Source organism: Crinia signifera, chromosome 6, assembly GCF_055691185.1.
Source record: "Crinia signifera chromosome 6, ASM5569118v1, whole genome shotgun sequence".
Classification (NCBI taxonomy): Eukaryota; Metazoa; Chordata; class Amphibia; order Anura; family Myobatrachidae; genus Crinia; species Crinia signifera.
In genome coordinates this window covers 247,273,497-247,289,549 of record NC_139222.1, presented here as the reverse complement: position 1 = coordinate 247,289,549, position 16,053 = coordinate 247,273,497, and the positions used below count along the sequence as shown (strand labels likewise).

The 16,053-nt window shown below is 46.4% G+C and overlaps 2 protein-coding genes across 5 annotated transcripts in view; both read right to left on the bottom strand.

Annotated features, from left to right (window-relative positions):
- The window catches only part of CNNM2 (cyclin and CBS domain divalent metal cation transport mediator 2), a 106,309-nt gene that overhangs the window by 43,336 nt on the left and 46,920 nt on the right, over window positions 1–16,053 (bottom strand). The window lies entirely within an intron of this gene.
- Window positions 4,393–8,545, bottom strand: LOC146009163 (uncharacterized). Its single transcript, XM_083149256.1, has 2 exons — window positions 8,290–8,545; window positions 4,393–7,960 (listed from the first exon to the last, which is right to left on the bottom strand). Exon 2 carries the CDS (start codon window positions 6,386–6,388, stop codon window positions 4,499–4,501), a length of 1,890 nt encoding a protein of 629 aa, XP_083005382.1. The 5' UTR covers window positions 6,389–7,960; window positions 8,290–8,545; the 3' UTR covers window positions 4,393–4,498.

Below are 16,053 nucleotides of genomic sequence, written 5' to 3'. Positions count from 1 at the left end.
CGACCTTTTCATACCCCCACTATCCACGTCGGCGTGGAGTTGAGAATAGAAAGTGTGGCGAGCGCAGCGAGCCACTGAGCCCGAAGCGTGGCGAGCGCAGCGAGCCCCGCGCGGGGACGCGGATACCTGTGAAACCCGCGAGGGGACTCCGATACCTGTGAAGGTATCCGCGTCCTCTCGCTGTGCTCGCCACACTTTCTATTCTCAACTCCACGCCGACGTGGATAGTGGGGGTATGAAAAGGTCGGAGGACGCGTACCGCCGCCCCTCGCGGACTTGCTCGCCACGCTTTGGGTTCACGTTTATAGTGGGGGGGGGGGGTGGCGTGGGGGTGCATTTCACATTGTAAGCACCTATTAGGGTGCTTAAAAGCACCCTTTATGGTGCTTATACGATCTTTCATCGCATAGGGGGCAAAAATCGCGTCGCATCGCATGGCATGCGATGCATGCCTTGCGATGCGATTAAAACATTGCGTGATGCACACCGGGGGCGTGGCTATAATACACAAGTACCCAAACCGGTTCTAAATTGCTGGATGCCCCGTTCTCTTCATCCCGGTAATGTAGTTTACAAAATAAAAGTCCGCCGAGGCAATGAACTCTGTTTTACCTGACAGTCAGAAAGCCAATAAGCAAAGACAGAAAACATTGATAGTGCCGTTTAAGGTTTAGGGCACTTATCCTAGAGCAGGTGAGCTTGTCTCATATTCCAGTGTCAGATCTCACTCGGAACTCACAAGTAATGTTATCTCCGTCTTCCATACAGCACAGCCACAGAGCTACATCACTCAAACAGACACTGGAAGAAGACTTTTATAGCTTTACAGTATAAACAAACCATAATACCACTAGAGTGGTTCTAGCTTTTGCCTTTGCAATTGCAAATAAAAAGTTAATGGGCAGATTTAAGAACAAGTGATATATTCATTGTCACTCATTAAAAATGATAAATGGTGCTCCAGCCAATCAGCTCAATATCAATTTGAAAAATAACAGGTGATTGGATAGCAACCCATTTATCACTACGTCGTCACCGGCGCATCCGCGCAATGCATCCTTGGGACCGGGATGCCTCTAAAGAGGATTCCGATGGCCGCCGGGGGACCATCGGAGTAGGGGACAGGTAAGTATGAAAAAAAAAAAAATCAGAAATCAGAAAAAATCCCTTATCCAAAATGCTCATGGTCCCGAGCATTTCAGATAAGGGATACTCAACCTGTATAAACAGATTTTAAACTGCTGCAGTAAAATTTCCAGATGAAGTACAAATTAATTTGTGGGCACAAAGAAAAGAAGTAAAACACTAGCACACATAGCCCTAGTCTAAAGCAGACCATACACTGAGGTGACTTCTCCCAGCGTAGAAGTCACCCGAACGCCCCTTGAGCCCCTCCCGGGCAGCAGGATTGCATGCAATATATTTTATGCGGTCCTTTTGCATACAATATATCACATGCAATCCCTGCCAAGCCTGCCTGGTGGTGCAACTCGCAGGCTCCAATGCGAAGTGCACTGGACCCAGCACTTTATCGGACCTGCTGTCAAATGCTTGCAATTTGGACACTTTTTGTGCGATTGATCACCACAGTCACATAAAAAGTGAACAAACTGCATGTATATCACCCTAGGATCGGCAGGATCCCGGGACTGGCTCCAAAATTGCTGGAGTTTCCAATCCCGGGATTTCAGGAATAGACTTTGGGAACAGCATGTCAACCTTGTTCATGTCCACCTTTTGACTCTAGACACTATCTAATAATCCACACTCAAGCTCATTATAGATTGAACTTCATGAGGTTTTCTGCACTCCTTAATTGGGGTTCTGCACACCCTCAATGGGTTCCAAGAAAAAAATAGCATTGTGGCAGGTCACAAAGTGCCATTCCAAAACAGCAATTTTCCGGCCATTGCCCCATAAAGCCTCTGCCAGGAAACCGAAGGGAAGAGTTACTGAAACAGAAGTCCACAAATCCCATGGTCAAAGGTGTGATGATCAAGAATGTAACTCATGTTGAAATATATCATGAGAAAATTTGCAACAACACAGCGGACATTGAGAAAAAGACCCTTTTTTCCATCACTGTATGATTATTTTAAGACCACATTTTTTATGTCATGTCTGTTCCCATAATTAGCAGAACAAGCTCTCTGGCCATGTCTTCATTTTAAGGGTGGTCTGTCCAGATAGGATGTTTGCACAAGGAGTAAGCAGTGGAAACTATCGTAACCCAAGACATGGAGAACATCGAAGAGATAAAACAAATGGAAAACTGCTCTCCCATGAGACAGGTACCAGGGAAAATGACTGCACACTGTTCACAGTCACTTCATCCTAAATAAAGTTCAGCTGCAGACCGCAGTCTCAGAAGGTCATTGTGCCCATTCTTTCCATTCATCTTTCATAATTCAAGACAGATATAGAGACACAGATGTAATATATGTTACAGATAACATATTATACATTATAGCTAAAATGCGCTAATACTGTATCACATAAGATCAATATGGTTATACCCCACAGGCGAGTTCCCCTAGGAGTCATCCTTTGCCAGCACAGGACCAATTAGGGCAGAAATCAATTGTGGATGTAGATCGCGCCAAATGGAGCTATTCAATTGTTTCTCCGTTTGGGCATGATTACTCAGGGGTGGCGATCTGAAACGAGCAAAAAGTGCTCAAATGGGACTTGTCACACCCATTACATTGCTGCGTAAAGCCTAAGAAGCTATCTAACAAAATGGCTGCCTCTAGAACGCTCATTTTTTTTGTCTGCAAAAGTGTTTTTAAAAAAGGAGCCAAAACAGTAAAAGTAATGGCATCATTTAGGGTTTTAAATTGTTAACATGAATATATTTTGCATACAATAGCTGCATATAATTAGTGTATATATATTATATATGATATTATATATGATAGGAATGTACAAATGTACAAATTAATTACTAGCACAAATTACACCCTATACCACAAAGACTGCAAAACCTTAAACCATAGCATTTGTGGTGCGATAAATACTAAAGAGAAAACAAAATGGCTAAACATTCTACACGTTTAGAAAAGTTTATGAAAAAAAAGAGGAATTTGGTACCTACCGGTAATTCCGTTTCTCTGAATCCGCAGGGGACACTGGCGTTCACGCTGGGTAATAGAGGTGGATGGCTGGGAACTGGCACACTGTAACTTTAAACAGCCGGCTCCTCCCCTCTAGTACCCACAATCCCCAGTTAGGAAAATTGGAACAAGAGGAAGGACACCAGACTATTACTGACAAATAACTACATATTTACAACATATATGCATATATACAGACAACAACAACTGTACACACATGACCACAATGACCGGCAGGCGACCAGAGTAGGGAGGGAGGCCAGTGTCCCCTGCGGATTCAGAGAAACGGAATTACCGGTAGGTACCAAATTCCTCTTTTCTCTAACATCCGGCAGGGGACACTGGCGTTCACGCTGGGGAGGTTCCAAAGATTCCCCCTTGGGCGGGAGAACTCTGAGGAGCCTGCAAAACCAAACGACCAAAATCCGCCGCTGAAGAGGCGAACGTGTCGAACTTATAAAACCTAATGAAGGTGTGAGAGGACGACCATGTAGCCGCTCTACATAATTGAACTGAAGACGCGCCTCGTCGCGCCGCCCACGAAGTGCCTACCGATCGGGTGGAGTGAGCTGTGATAGAGGAAGGCGGAGCCCTACCCTCCGCCAAATAGGCCTGCCGAATAGTGAGTTTTATCCAGCGCGCTATGGTCTGCTTAGAGGCCGGCCAACCCCGTTTTATGGCGTCGTACAGGACAAATAGGCCATCTGATTTTCTCAAAGATGCTGTTCTGGACACATAAACACGCAACGCTCGTACCACATCAAGGGAGACCGACTGCGGATCAGAGTCCGTAAAAGTAGGGATGACAATCGGTTGATTTACGTGAAATGGCGTAACCACCTTAGGTAGGAAGGAGGCCCTTGTACGAAGCTCCGCCCTGTCCGAATGAAAAACAAGAAAAGGTGCCCGGCAAGACAGAGCACCCAACTCTGAGACTCTTCTTGCCGAAGCCAAAGCCAACAGCGTGACTGTCTTCCATGTCAGGAACTTCAAATCTACCTGCTCCAAGGGCTCAAAAGTATCGGACTGTAGAAACCGTAGAACTAAAGGCAGATCCCACGGCGGAGTAGGCGGAACGAAGGGGGGCTGGACTCTAGCCACCCCTTGCAAAAACGTCTTGATTTCTGGTAATGAAGCCAGCTTCTTCTGAAACAGGATGGACAGTGAAGAAACTTGCACCTTTAGGGAAGCTAGACGAAGTCCTGAATCCAATCCCGACTGCAGAAACCGAAGTAGCCTAGGCAGATGAAAACTCCTAAACGGGTAACCCCGAGTAGAACACCAAGTGGAATATGCTCGCCATATCCGGTGATAATGTTTTGCCGAGACCGGCTTACGGGCCGCCATCATCGTGGGAATTACCGAGTCCGGTATCCCTTTCCTCCTTAAGATGTCTTCTTCAATAGCCACGCCGTTAAACGGAGTGGCTTCAGTGCCGGGTGCAGAAATGGTCCCTGCTTGAGGAGATCCGGCCTGTCCGGGAGTGTCCAAGGCCGGTCTATGAGTAGAGACTGAATCTCCGCGAACCAAGTGCGTCTGGGCCAGAACGGGGCAATCAACACTGCTCGGACCTCTTCCCTTCTTATCTTTTTGAGAATCCTTCCTAGAAGCGGAATCGGGGGAAACAGGTAGACGAACTGGAATGGCCACCGAACCTCCAGAGCGTCCACTGCCCAAGCACCGGCGTCTCTTGTTCGTGAGACGTAACGGGGAAGTTGATGGTTCTGCCTGGAGGCCATGAGGTCTACCTGCGGCAGACCCCATCTCCTGACTAGCTCTTGAAACACGTCGGGATGCAGAGACCATTCCCCCGGATGGAACTTCTGTCTGCTCAGGAAGTCGGCCTCCCAATTGTCGACTCCTGGAAGGTATACTGCCGACAGAATCACCTCGTGTCTTTCTGCCCAGTCTAGAATCCTTGCGGCCTCCTTCATGGCGCCCCTGCTTTTGGTGCCTCCTTGTCTGTTGAGGTACGCGACAGCCGTCGCGTTGTCCGACTGGACCTTGACGGCCTTCCCCTGAACAATGTCTGGAACCGCCAGTAGAGCATTGAGAATCGCCCTGAGCTCCAGTACGTTTATGGGCAGACTTGTTTCCCACTGACTCCAGAGACCCTGTAGTCGACGATCTAGGATGACCGCGCCCCAACCTGTGAGACTGGCGTCTGTTGTCAGAACAACCCAATCCCATATGGCGAACCGCCGGCCCTGATCCAAATTCTGTCTGTGTAGCCACCACAGCAGTGACGACCTTGCCCGGCTGGATAGCCGTACCGTCCGGTGGATGAACAGGTGAGAGCCTGACCATTGACGAAGCAAGTCCAACTGAAAGATTCGAGAGTGGAACCTCCCGAACTGAAGCGCCGGGAAAGCTGCCACCATCTTTCCTATCAGCCGAATGCAAAGCAGGATCTGAACTCTCTTGTGGAGTAGAATCTGACGCACCAACAACCTGATGGAGGCGATCTTGTTCTCTGGTAGGAATATTCTCTGTGCTCTGGTATCCAGCAACAGGCCCAGGAATTGTAAGCGTTGGGACGGTACCAACGAGGACTTCGGATAGTTCATTATCCACCCGTGCTGCGTCAGGAACAGAATTGTTCTGTGAGCATGCTCCTGCAGAATCGAAGGAGATGGTGCCTTTATCAGTAGGTCGTCCAAGTACGGCACGATATTGATGCCCTGAAGCCTCAGACAGGCTAGTAGGACTGACAACAGCTTCGTAAAAACGCGAGGGGCTGAGGACAGCCCGAACGGAAGGGCGCGGAACTGGAAATGCTCCTGTCCAACAGCGAACCTGAGAAAAGATTGATGGTGAACCCATATTGGGACGTGAAGGTATGCATCCTTTATATCTAAAGAAAGCAAGAACTCCTGAGGCTCCAGAGAGGCTATGACAGAGTGTATTGACTCCATCTTGAAAGGATGGTACTGGACGTACAAGTTGAGTGCCTTGAGGTTTAAAATGGGTCTCGCGGATCCATCTGGTTTGGGAACTGTGAACAGGTTTGAGTAAAACCCTCTCTCCCTCTCCTCGAACGGCACCGGCATGATCACTCTGGATTTCAAAAGCTTCTCCATAGCCCCTTGCAGCTTTACTCTTTTCTCCTGCTCGCGTGGCAGAGCAGTTGTGAAAAATCTTGAAGGTGGGGGACCAGCAAACTGAATCTTGTATCCGTCCAAAATGAGCAGACGGACCCAAGGATCCGACGTGGTGGCAAGCCACTGTTGTCGAAATTCCAGAAGACGGGCCCCAACCTGGGAATCCCCCAGCATGGCTGGAGGATAGTCACGCTGCAGGTTTTTCCTGGGGCTTGGGCAGCTGGGCCCTGGCCGCAGGCTGTCCTCTTGTCTTACCACGGGACCCACGAAAGGAAGAGGAAGCGCCTCTTCCCCTGCCGCGAAAGGACTGTTGCGGCCGAAAAGAATTGAACGAAGGCCCCGTGTACTGCCGTCTCGCTGGTGGAGGAGCAGATGGCAGAAAAGCCGACTTACCTCCCGTGGCCTGGGAGATCCATTTATCCAGCTCCGGGCCGAACAGCATGTCTCCAGTAAACGGCAAAGCTTCTACCGCCTTCTTTGACTCCATGTCCGCTTGCCAGGACCGCAACCACAAGGCTCTTCTGGCGGCGATAGAGTTAGCCGATACCCTGGTAGCGACCGTCGTGATGTCCTTGGACGCGTCCGTAAGGAAATCCGCCGATTCCCGGATATGTTCTGCCAGAACCCTTAAATCCTGGCGGGGAACCCCTTCCTCCAGGCCCTGGATTAACTGTTCCGCCCATTTAGAAACAGCCTTACTTACCCAGGCTGAAACCACTGCTGGACGCAGCTGCGTCCCAGACGCCACATAGATAGCTTTGAGTGTATTCTCCAGCTTCCTATCTGCAGGGTCCTTTAAGGTGGTAGCCCCCGGGACCGGCAGGGTAGTCTTCTTGGATAGCCGCGAGAAAGACGCATCCACAGGTGGCGGCGTCACCCACTGCGCAAGTGCAGACGGCTGAAAAGGATATAATGAAAGGAACTTCTTCGGAACCTGGAACCTCTTATCCGGGTTCAACCATGCGGAATTCAGCTGCTCCTGCTTGGGAAAAGGAAAAACAACCAGCTGTTTTGGACGTACCTCAAAGAGCTCTATACCCTGGGACACAGGCTCTGGCTCCTCAGGAAAATTAAGGACCCGCTTCACAGCAACTATCAGAGCCTCCACCCCAGCCGGGGCTGGTTCTGTATCCGTTGCCTGCGGAACCCCCTGGTCATCATCCAAATCCGGGTCCAGGTCGTCACCCAAAAACACCGGATCATCTCCCGAATCATCAGAGTCGTGGTAATGTACCAACGGCCGTTTCGGACGCCTTTGCTGAATGGCAGGGGCAGACACCGAAGAAACAAACGAATCCATGGATCTGGTTAAAGAAGAGACCCACGCTGGCTGAGCCACCCTGGACTCCGCCAGTTCAGAGGACAACTGAGACATAGCGCCCACCAATGAGGAAGCCCAAGCAGGAGGCGCGCTAGAAGACTCAGGCTGAGGGCCAGCTATACCCCGGCATGCCTCACATTTAGTAGCCTTGCCCTCCGCAGATGTCTGCGAGAATTTTACACCACAGGAGATGCAGCAAAAAGCCTTTTGAGAGGCTTTTGTGGAAGCCTTGCCAGTCATTTTGCAACAAATGAACCCACACACACACACACACTACAGATACACAGGAGGTGTAGGGGCAAAGGGACTGTGGGCACCAGAGGGAAGCACAGCCTCCTTGTAAGCAAAACACCCTCCCCCTTACTCAAAGCTATACAGCTATATCAAGGGGAACCAAGGGTTAACAGTCCCACTGCTGTGTGCACCTAAGGGAAAAAGGTGACAAGCAGAAACAGCGCTTTTAGAATAAAGCTGTAAACAGCAATATTCAGCACAGCATAATACATTACAGCATTATCATTTTACACTGCCCCCAAAGCCCCCCTCACCCGCGGCATTGATTTTAAATATGGCGCCCGCCGCGTGCGGTACCGCGTCTGCACTGCTCCCGGCAGCGCTACCAGCGTGTCTCCCCGCAGCCGCCTCCCGCCCAGAGAGGGTTAAAACCCTCAGCACTCGGCGGTAGCCGCGCCACCGGTACACACGCGCGCACTGCCTGAGCTAACACAGAACGCCCCGCTGAAGGGGTACTTACAATTGGACGTCTTCACCGCGGGACAGACAGGCAGGCAGGTAGTGTCTGACGGTCCCTTTGGAGGGGGACCGCAGGAACACAGAAGTTCTGGCAGGCGTCTTTGACGAGACCCTGACAGAGCGCTGGACTAGCCAGCGGCGCCAAGCTCCCTTGCAGGGAGAGAAATGTATATATAACTCAAAGCTGCAGCAGCAGAACCTTTGAGCACAAGCTAGAAACAACACTAAGGAGATGCTATAACGGAGACAAACTCCTGCGTGGCCAGCTCCCAGTGCACAATTTTTCTAACTGGGGATTGTGGGTACTAGAGGGGAGGAGCCGGCTGTTTAAAGTTACAGTGTGCCAGTTCCCAGCCATCCACCTCTATTACCCAGCGTGAACGCCAGTGTCCCCTGCCGGATGTTAGAGAAATACTCTGTATTGTCATGCATGATTCTAAAATAATAAAGAATGCTTGACAAGCTAAAATATTACTTCATTCACATTGAAACAAGCCTGCAATGAGCAGTGCTGAACCCAGCTGTGCAATTCTGTGGTGAGCAATGACAGTGGAAACAGAAGAGATTGGCTACAGTTCCTGTCCAATCAGGAACCAGATTCATTAAACACCTCCAGCCCAGATCAATTTAAATGACAAGCAATGAGCTGGGCACCAGAATAATGCTGCTCTCTGCTTCTGTTCCGGATACTCACAGCTATTATTTAGAAGGGAATGTAACGTTGGGGTCACCCATAGGTGGACAAGCTCATATACAGCAACGTGTGAAAAACCTCTAGAGGAGTAGTTTGTTGGTTTGAGTACTAGTTGGTTTGCAATACTGTCATTTCCATATCAATTCTAGAAAAATATTTGAACAAGTATGTTTAAAACAGCAGGACCCAGGATTTATGACGTAGGAAGTAGGTTGGTGCTATTAAACAAAACAGTCGGTTGCTGATTAAAATTCAACTCAAATTATATCCAAAAAATAGCACAGGGGTGAGGCACTGATAGCTAAGAAAATTGAATTGTCTGGGTCCCCACCATTCTGCTCTTTCAGGAATAAAAATGTCACAGCAGAATCCAGGTGGGGAGTGCTTTCAGCACAAGATACAGAAACTATATAGTAGGGCAAATAAGCCACTTGGAACACTGGGGCAATAGGAAAGGGCAAGCTACAAAACATTAAGGTTAGGTTCTATGAAGTTATAAGGGAAATTGAATTGTTAACCATGTAAAGTGACTGGTAGCAATACAATCGCTTTGGGGTGTCCATTACTTGTTGTCGATGTTTGTTTAATGTGCGAGCAGCAATAGACCCAAAATAGGGCCTTCGGGTACCTTAAATCGCATCATGCTTGATCTCTGGCGATCCACTAACACTTTTGATGGGAAAAGTTGCTGTAAAAGGCTAAGTTACAGCATGTTGGGTACGGCAATTGCGACGGACCAACAAAACCACTTCAGATGGGAACTGTGGCCACGTGAAAAACAATTGAATTTGGAACAGAATATCTGAATATAGCTAAATACAGTGTGCAGATCCGCAAGCTATGCACAAGAAGAGGTAAGGAGAGTGAGTGTTTGGAGAGGTTTTTGCAGAGGACACGTAGTATTATGTACAGACTAGCTAAAGGAGTGTCAACGGACGGCTTCTGCAGTGTACTTTCACTTTGAGCTGTGACCGTTTTTAATCCACAAACTCTCCAACCCACCCCCAGTCCCTAACCTCTCCTACCTCCAATATGTCATCACAGCACCCTACCTCCATTCTCAGCAAGTTTAAAACCGATTAGTGTCCCTGCAAACATTGCTTTCACTTTATGTTGATATCTTTGAGCACACAAAAGACGTAATTTGGCCTGTCGAGTGGCCTCTAGTGGTCAATGGCGGTACTGAGGTGTAATTAATATATATCAGCCACACAGCTCGATATCCAGCGGTACAAGGTGCGTCACACAGGCCATGCCCCTACGCCTTTCGTCATAGGATTTCATCACTGACGAAGTCCTATGACGAAACGCGTAGGGGCGTGGCCTGTGTGACGCACCTTGTACCGCTGGATATCGAGCTGTGTGGCCTCTATTGTTGGAGACGCTGAAGCGCTGGTAATACAACCCTGCCTGTGGAACTATAAGAGAGGTCCCGTGAGTGATTCAATACACGTGCCTGCAGTTTGTGCCAGTGGTTTTTTGATACATATCTTGTGGTAGCCAGCCCACATCGGAGGAACGCCTCGGTACGGGTTCTACCTTCCTTTTAGGAGAATTGCTGTTAGCATTGTCCACTTGTTTTAATAAACGATATTACACTATGAGGCGCCCCCTCTATTTGTTTTAGGTCGAAATATATATATAGAACTGTGATTACGGCTCTCCCTGTAAATAATTATCTGCTCTGGGTGCCCGCATCAGGTAAATAAGGCAATGTTTCAATGCCCAGCTTAATTGTGGCACAAATGTTGCGTTAGTCGAGCCACATGTAGTGTTTATTCATTAAGTCCCTTGGAGTGTGGCTACCTTTGTATGTCATATATATATATATATATATATATATATATATATATATATATATATATATTATAGTAAGACTGCAAATGCTGCTCCATATATCGTAAACCCTGGTGCTGTTTTGGGTATTTGTTGGGCCTGTGGTTAATAAATTAAAGAACAATAAAAGTTTTAACATTTGATGATAAAAGGTAGGATCTGTGCATTCTGTAGTGACAATTAGAAAATAATTTACATAGTGTTGGAAGAATTTCATAATTACAGGATGCTTTTTTTTTTTTTTAAATAAACTTAATCCCCTCAGACTTGATTTAGCTAATGAGATTTACCAGTTACACTAAAGGAATGTTAACCATTTAGCCGCCAATGGAATGAAATAACTTGGTCAGCTGGCCACGGCATCTACAGATTTAGGGGATATTCAATCCCTGCCGTTATTTTCAATGGGGGAAATAGTGGCGGGCGCCTATTCAATGCCGTCTTTCCCGACATCATTGAAGAGGCACATCGACAGAACGAGCCCGACTTTAAAAGCAGTCAGGCCCATTTTGCCGAGAACGGCTGTGGATTGACGCAATCACAGCCGTATCTCGATAATCCACGGCCGTTTACGACGATCGGCCAGTAGGACATTGAATCCCGCCTGCCGATATGAGGTTGACCGAAAGGAAGACAGGCCAGGTTTATTGCTGTTCTATCTCCATTCGATGTCTATGCAATCCCAAATTTGATTTTTGACTATATAGTTAAAATCGAGTTACAAATTGTGCCGTGTGTATACAGCATCAGTCATATTAGTGAAATCAATGTCATAAATGTCAATATTCACATTCTTTGGCATTTCCATAAACATATACTGTAGATGGTAACGACTGTAAAGATTTAATGACATTAAATAGATTAGCATTGATGCAGCCAACACTAGTTATGGAGCAACATCAGACCAATGAGCCAAAAAGAGGGTCCTGCTTCAGATGTTTTCTATGTGCAAAAAGATTTAGGGCTTCACAAAATGTTTGTAAAGCCAATAAAATGGGAAGTAGTGATATAACTGCGGAACTCAAAGCCAAAAGCAAGTCAGTGTTTCCGGCTTCCTTCAGATCGATTTTCACATTTTTTTTTGAGTTTGTAAAAATTAAAAGTGCTGTTAATAGCGCTGGTAAGGAGATCCCAGAGCTATTCAATTCAGCACACTATTAAGCCCGACCAGATGATTTCTGGTTGTACTCCTACTGATGTGCGAGGAGACATATGAATAAACAAGTGCCACAGTGCTATTGTGTGCCGTAGTGTGGTGCAAACTGCATTGCGGCAGTGACTAAACATCCTGTTTAAGGCAGGAGAACCTGCATCTCCCGACTAGCGATGTGGACAATTGAATAGCTCCCGGACCTTCTTCTTGGTGCTATTAACAGAAAAAAAAGACAATGGAATGGGTCGATTGTCAACATAAAACAAAAGTGGTGAAAGTGTAAAGGGGACTAAATATTCCTCTATAGCAGGGATGAGGAACCTTTGGCCCTCTAGCTATTGTTGAACTACACATCACAGCATGCCCTACTACAGTTACAGCATGGCCAAATAACCAAACAGCAGCAGGGAATGCTGGGATGTGTAGTTCAACAATAGCTGGATGGAAAAAGGTTGCCCCTCCCCTGCTCTACATTTTGAGGCTTCCCAATGACCAATAATCGAATGTTCCGATAAGCAGCAGATTTTTGTGTATTGGCGGTTTTAATACATTTGCCATGCACTTTCTGCAATATAATCTAATTTCCTAGCGATGTGCATTGAAATTGTAACTAGTGGGACTTGTTCTCAGCACTGCAGGAGTTCAAATTGTAGAGGAAGGATGACCTACTGTATAACCGCCACTGGATAGACGGCCACCACTACACAAGTTTCGAAAGCCTGGAAATGGACTAGTGAGCCTTCGTGATGCTTAGTCTCTCCCATTCTGACATTCACTGACAGTGTCCTCTCATTTGAAAGTGGGGAGACCTGCTTTCCTCTCTGCTGATCATGTGTTGTCACAAGAGAACCTCGCTACCATGCGTTAATGTGAAGTTCCAAAGCACACCCTCATTTGAAAGCTAGTAATGCTGCGTTCTCATTGCCGCCCCTGCAAAATCCAAGATTTTTCTTGCCGGATTTTGGCGGGGCACAGAGCTTCTCAGCTCAACAGACCCCCTTCACACTGCACCTCAGACCCGGGAATTTCCTGTGTCTGCCCCTTTCACACTGCTTTCCATGGTCACAAGTGTGTGGAATTTGATTGGGTGTTGGGAAATTTGTACAAATTGCTGTGATTGGCTGTTTAAAAACCAGCTTTTATTGGCTGGCTTTCACATATCACATCCCCCAATGAACTTGCTTTTTTGCACACTGAGACAGGACACGGGAAATTACTGCTTGCCCTGGCAAATACCCGGGTTTTTTCGGCAGTGAGAACGGGGTATAATCCTCCCAATTGCTGTTATCCATTAGGGCAAAGTTTACCAAACTCTGACATTACAGTGCAGGTTTTAATGATATCTATGCTTAAGCACAGGGGACTAAATTAGTACCTTAGACCAGGGGTTCCTAAACTTTTTTGAATCATGGCACAATGAAACATCATACATTTGTTCATGGCACCCCAGGGTTAAAGGTTATTCATTGAGAAAGTCAGAAACAAATATTAAGTTAAATAAATTGTGTTTATATCTCATCCTTAGGATCAGTTATGTGGTGACGGACAGGATTCACTTTTTGTCCACATTGTCACTATTATATTGGACGTAAATAACTGGACTACCAACCAAGGGCAGCCATCCAAGTCCCCCAAGACACCCCAAGCTGCCACGGGACACAGTTTGGGAACCACTGCCTTAGACAATACATTTGAGCAGCTCCATCCCCCAGCAGTCCCCCTATTGGCTTCCCCCAGCGACAGGCAGCGGTGGGAGGGGGGGGCCACCCAGCAGCTCCGTCCCCAGCAGTCCCCCTAGCGGCATCCCCCACCACCCGGCCAGCGTCATTCAAGCAGGTGAGTAGCTTGTACACCAGCCAGTAACCCGTGAAGGTCCTAGCTAGCAGGGTAGAAATCTGTGCCGCGATTTCGACCGAGGAGCCTTTCACATCAGCGCAAGTGCCAGGTTGTTTACGGGGCCAACCGGGGAATTTTGCCTGCTGTGAAAGGGGTATAATGTAAGAGAGTTGAACTATACTTTGCACCATTCTACCTACCTACATTAATTGTACTTATAACAAGTAACACTTACCACACTTAATCATTTTATTAAGCTGAAGACACAATAAGGCACCTTAAAAAATATGTAATAGAAATAAACAGCATTGCAGAAATACTAATGGAGTTGCTAAATGGGGAGGGCATTTGATACAGATATTGATGTTATAAGTAAACAACTCAATGGGGCAAAACAGGCTCAGACGCAAAGGGGGGGGGGGGGGGGGGATGTCCCGGCAGTCAAAAATCCGGTCCGTTTTCCTTTGATCCAACAGTAACTCGATAGTTGGAATTCAACGGTCGACTAACTCGATAGTTGGAATGCAACGGTCGACTGTCGGAAAGTCCTGGATCTGCGAAAACAGCCGCGGTTTGCCGAAAAACTGCTGTGAATTTGACAATCCGCTACAGTTTCTGACAAAACAGATGAGACTTTTATAAAAGTCGGATCTGACAGCCTTCAATGCTGTCCTTAACGGCAGCATCAAATAGGTGAGTGCTGATATTTCCCCTGTCGGATTGAATAAGGTGTTAAAACTGAGTGGGGAGAATGACACTTGACTTATTTAAGCTACACTTACTGTATACAGACACACAACCGCTGATTCTCCATATTCATAAACTGTCTGTTATTTGTCACATGAGCATAGACTTGGCAAACTGAAGGACTTGGTGTAGAAAAGAGGATTCCTCAGCCAGCATGTTAAAATCACATCCTTTTTGCAAAATATCCGCAAAAAATACCAACAGCTCTGTGAGAGATGAGCAAAATATCAGCTAAGAAATGCAGTCATCGCTCACATTTGTTATATAAATTCAAACAAAAAATGTGCAAAAAAAAAAAAAATTATTATATTTCCTATATAAATTAAACATTACAAGTCATTTTATGAATAGTTTGCTTTGCAATATTCACACCAATTTAGACAAAATTTCACTTGGCACTCAAAGGGTTAAAAGACACACACTATATTATAGTCCTGGTGTGACGAAATGCGTAGGTTCATGGCCTGACACATGCTTACTCATTTTCTGCTGAAAACCCTGGTATTGCATGTTTCTGGCTCCTGTAATGCTGTTTGTGACCGCCAGGAATTATCATGGCACAGTGCGGCAGATGTAATAAGCCTTAACAAGAGATAAATGCAAGGATGATAAGGAGAGATAAACATCCAGCCAATCACCTGCTAACTGCCATGTTACAGGCTGTGTTTGAAAAAGAGTCAGTAAGGAGCTGATTGGCTGGACGTTTATCTCTCCTTATCACCCTTGCATTTATCTCTTGTTAAGGCTTAATACATCTGCCCCAATGTGCTTTATGGTAAGAATAATTGCGTTTTTTTCTGCTGTAACAATTCAATTATTTTAACACACAATACCGCACCCTCTGCTTGATTTTATCTAGCTTGATGTGTTTAAGCCAGTAAGGATTCGGGTAACCTCAGGGACACTGCAGACTGTTCTGGAAAAGTCTTAGGGGCTTATTTATATTTAAAGCATTGGCTTAAAAAAGCCGCCGCTTCCTTCTCGGGGAGGTGGCATTCAAGCTGGAAATCTAAGCAAATACTTTAGAAGGGGGTTTTGTGACCCTCACAAATAATTATCTATATGCAGTCATTGTTTCCTTATTCTTTTCTCTGTCAGTGACAAACCAGTATTTTCAAACCAATAATACAAAGCAGGGGAAAAACGTCCCTAAATATAAAGTCACGTTTCTAGCGGCTCTGGGTGTTCTTGTAGTACCACAACACATTTACTGCAACATTATTTGTTCCTTTGAGCTCCAAGGATTAAATCTAATCCCTTCACTATTAGAAAATGACGTTAACCCTTTTCTGGCTAGTAGTAGATGTCAAGATGCCAAATTTTAACAAAGTAAAACAAAAGAACTACCTCCAGTATTACTTGTTCTTATTAGCAGGCATAGTTCCCATTAAGCATCAATGTTTTTATCAAGTTGTGTGTGTGTGGAGGGATACAGATTAAAAGGTCCATACACACTGAGCGATTATGCCCAGCGTGTATGGACAGCGATGATCGCTGTC

Excerpts from the sequence above, each read along its gene's own strand:
- LOC146009163 (XM_083149256.1), bottom strand. The coding sequence starts at position 6,388 with ATGCTGGGGGATTCCCAGGTTGGGGCCCGTCTTCTGGAATTTCGACAA.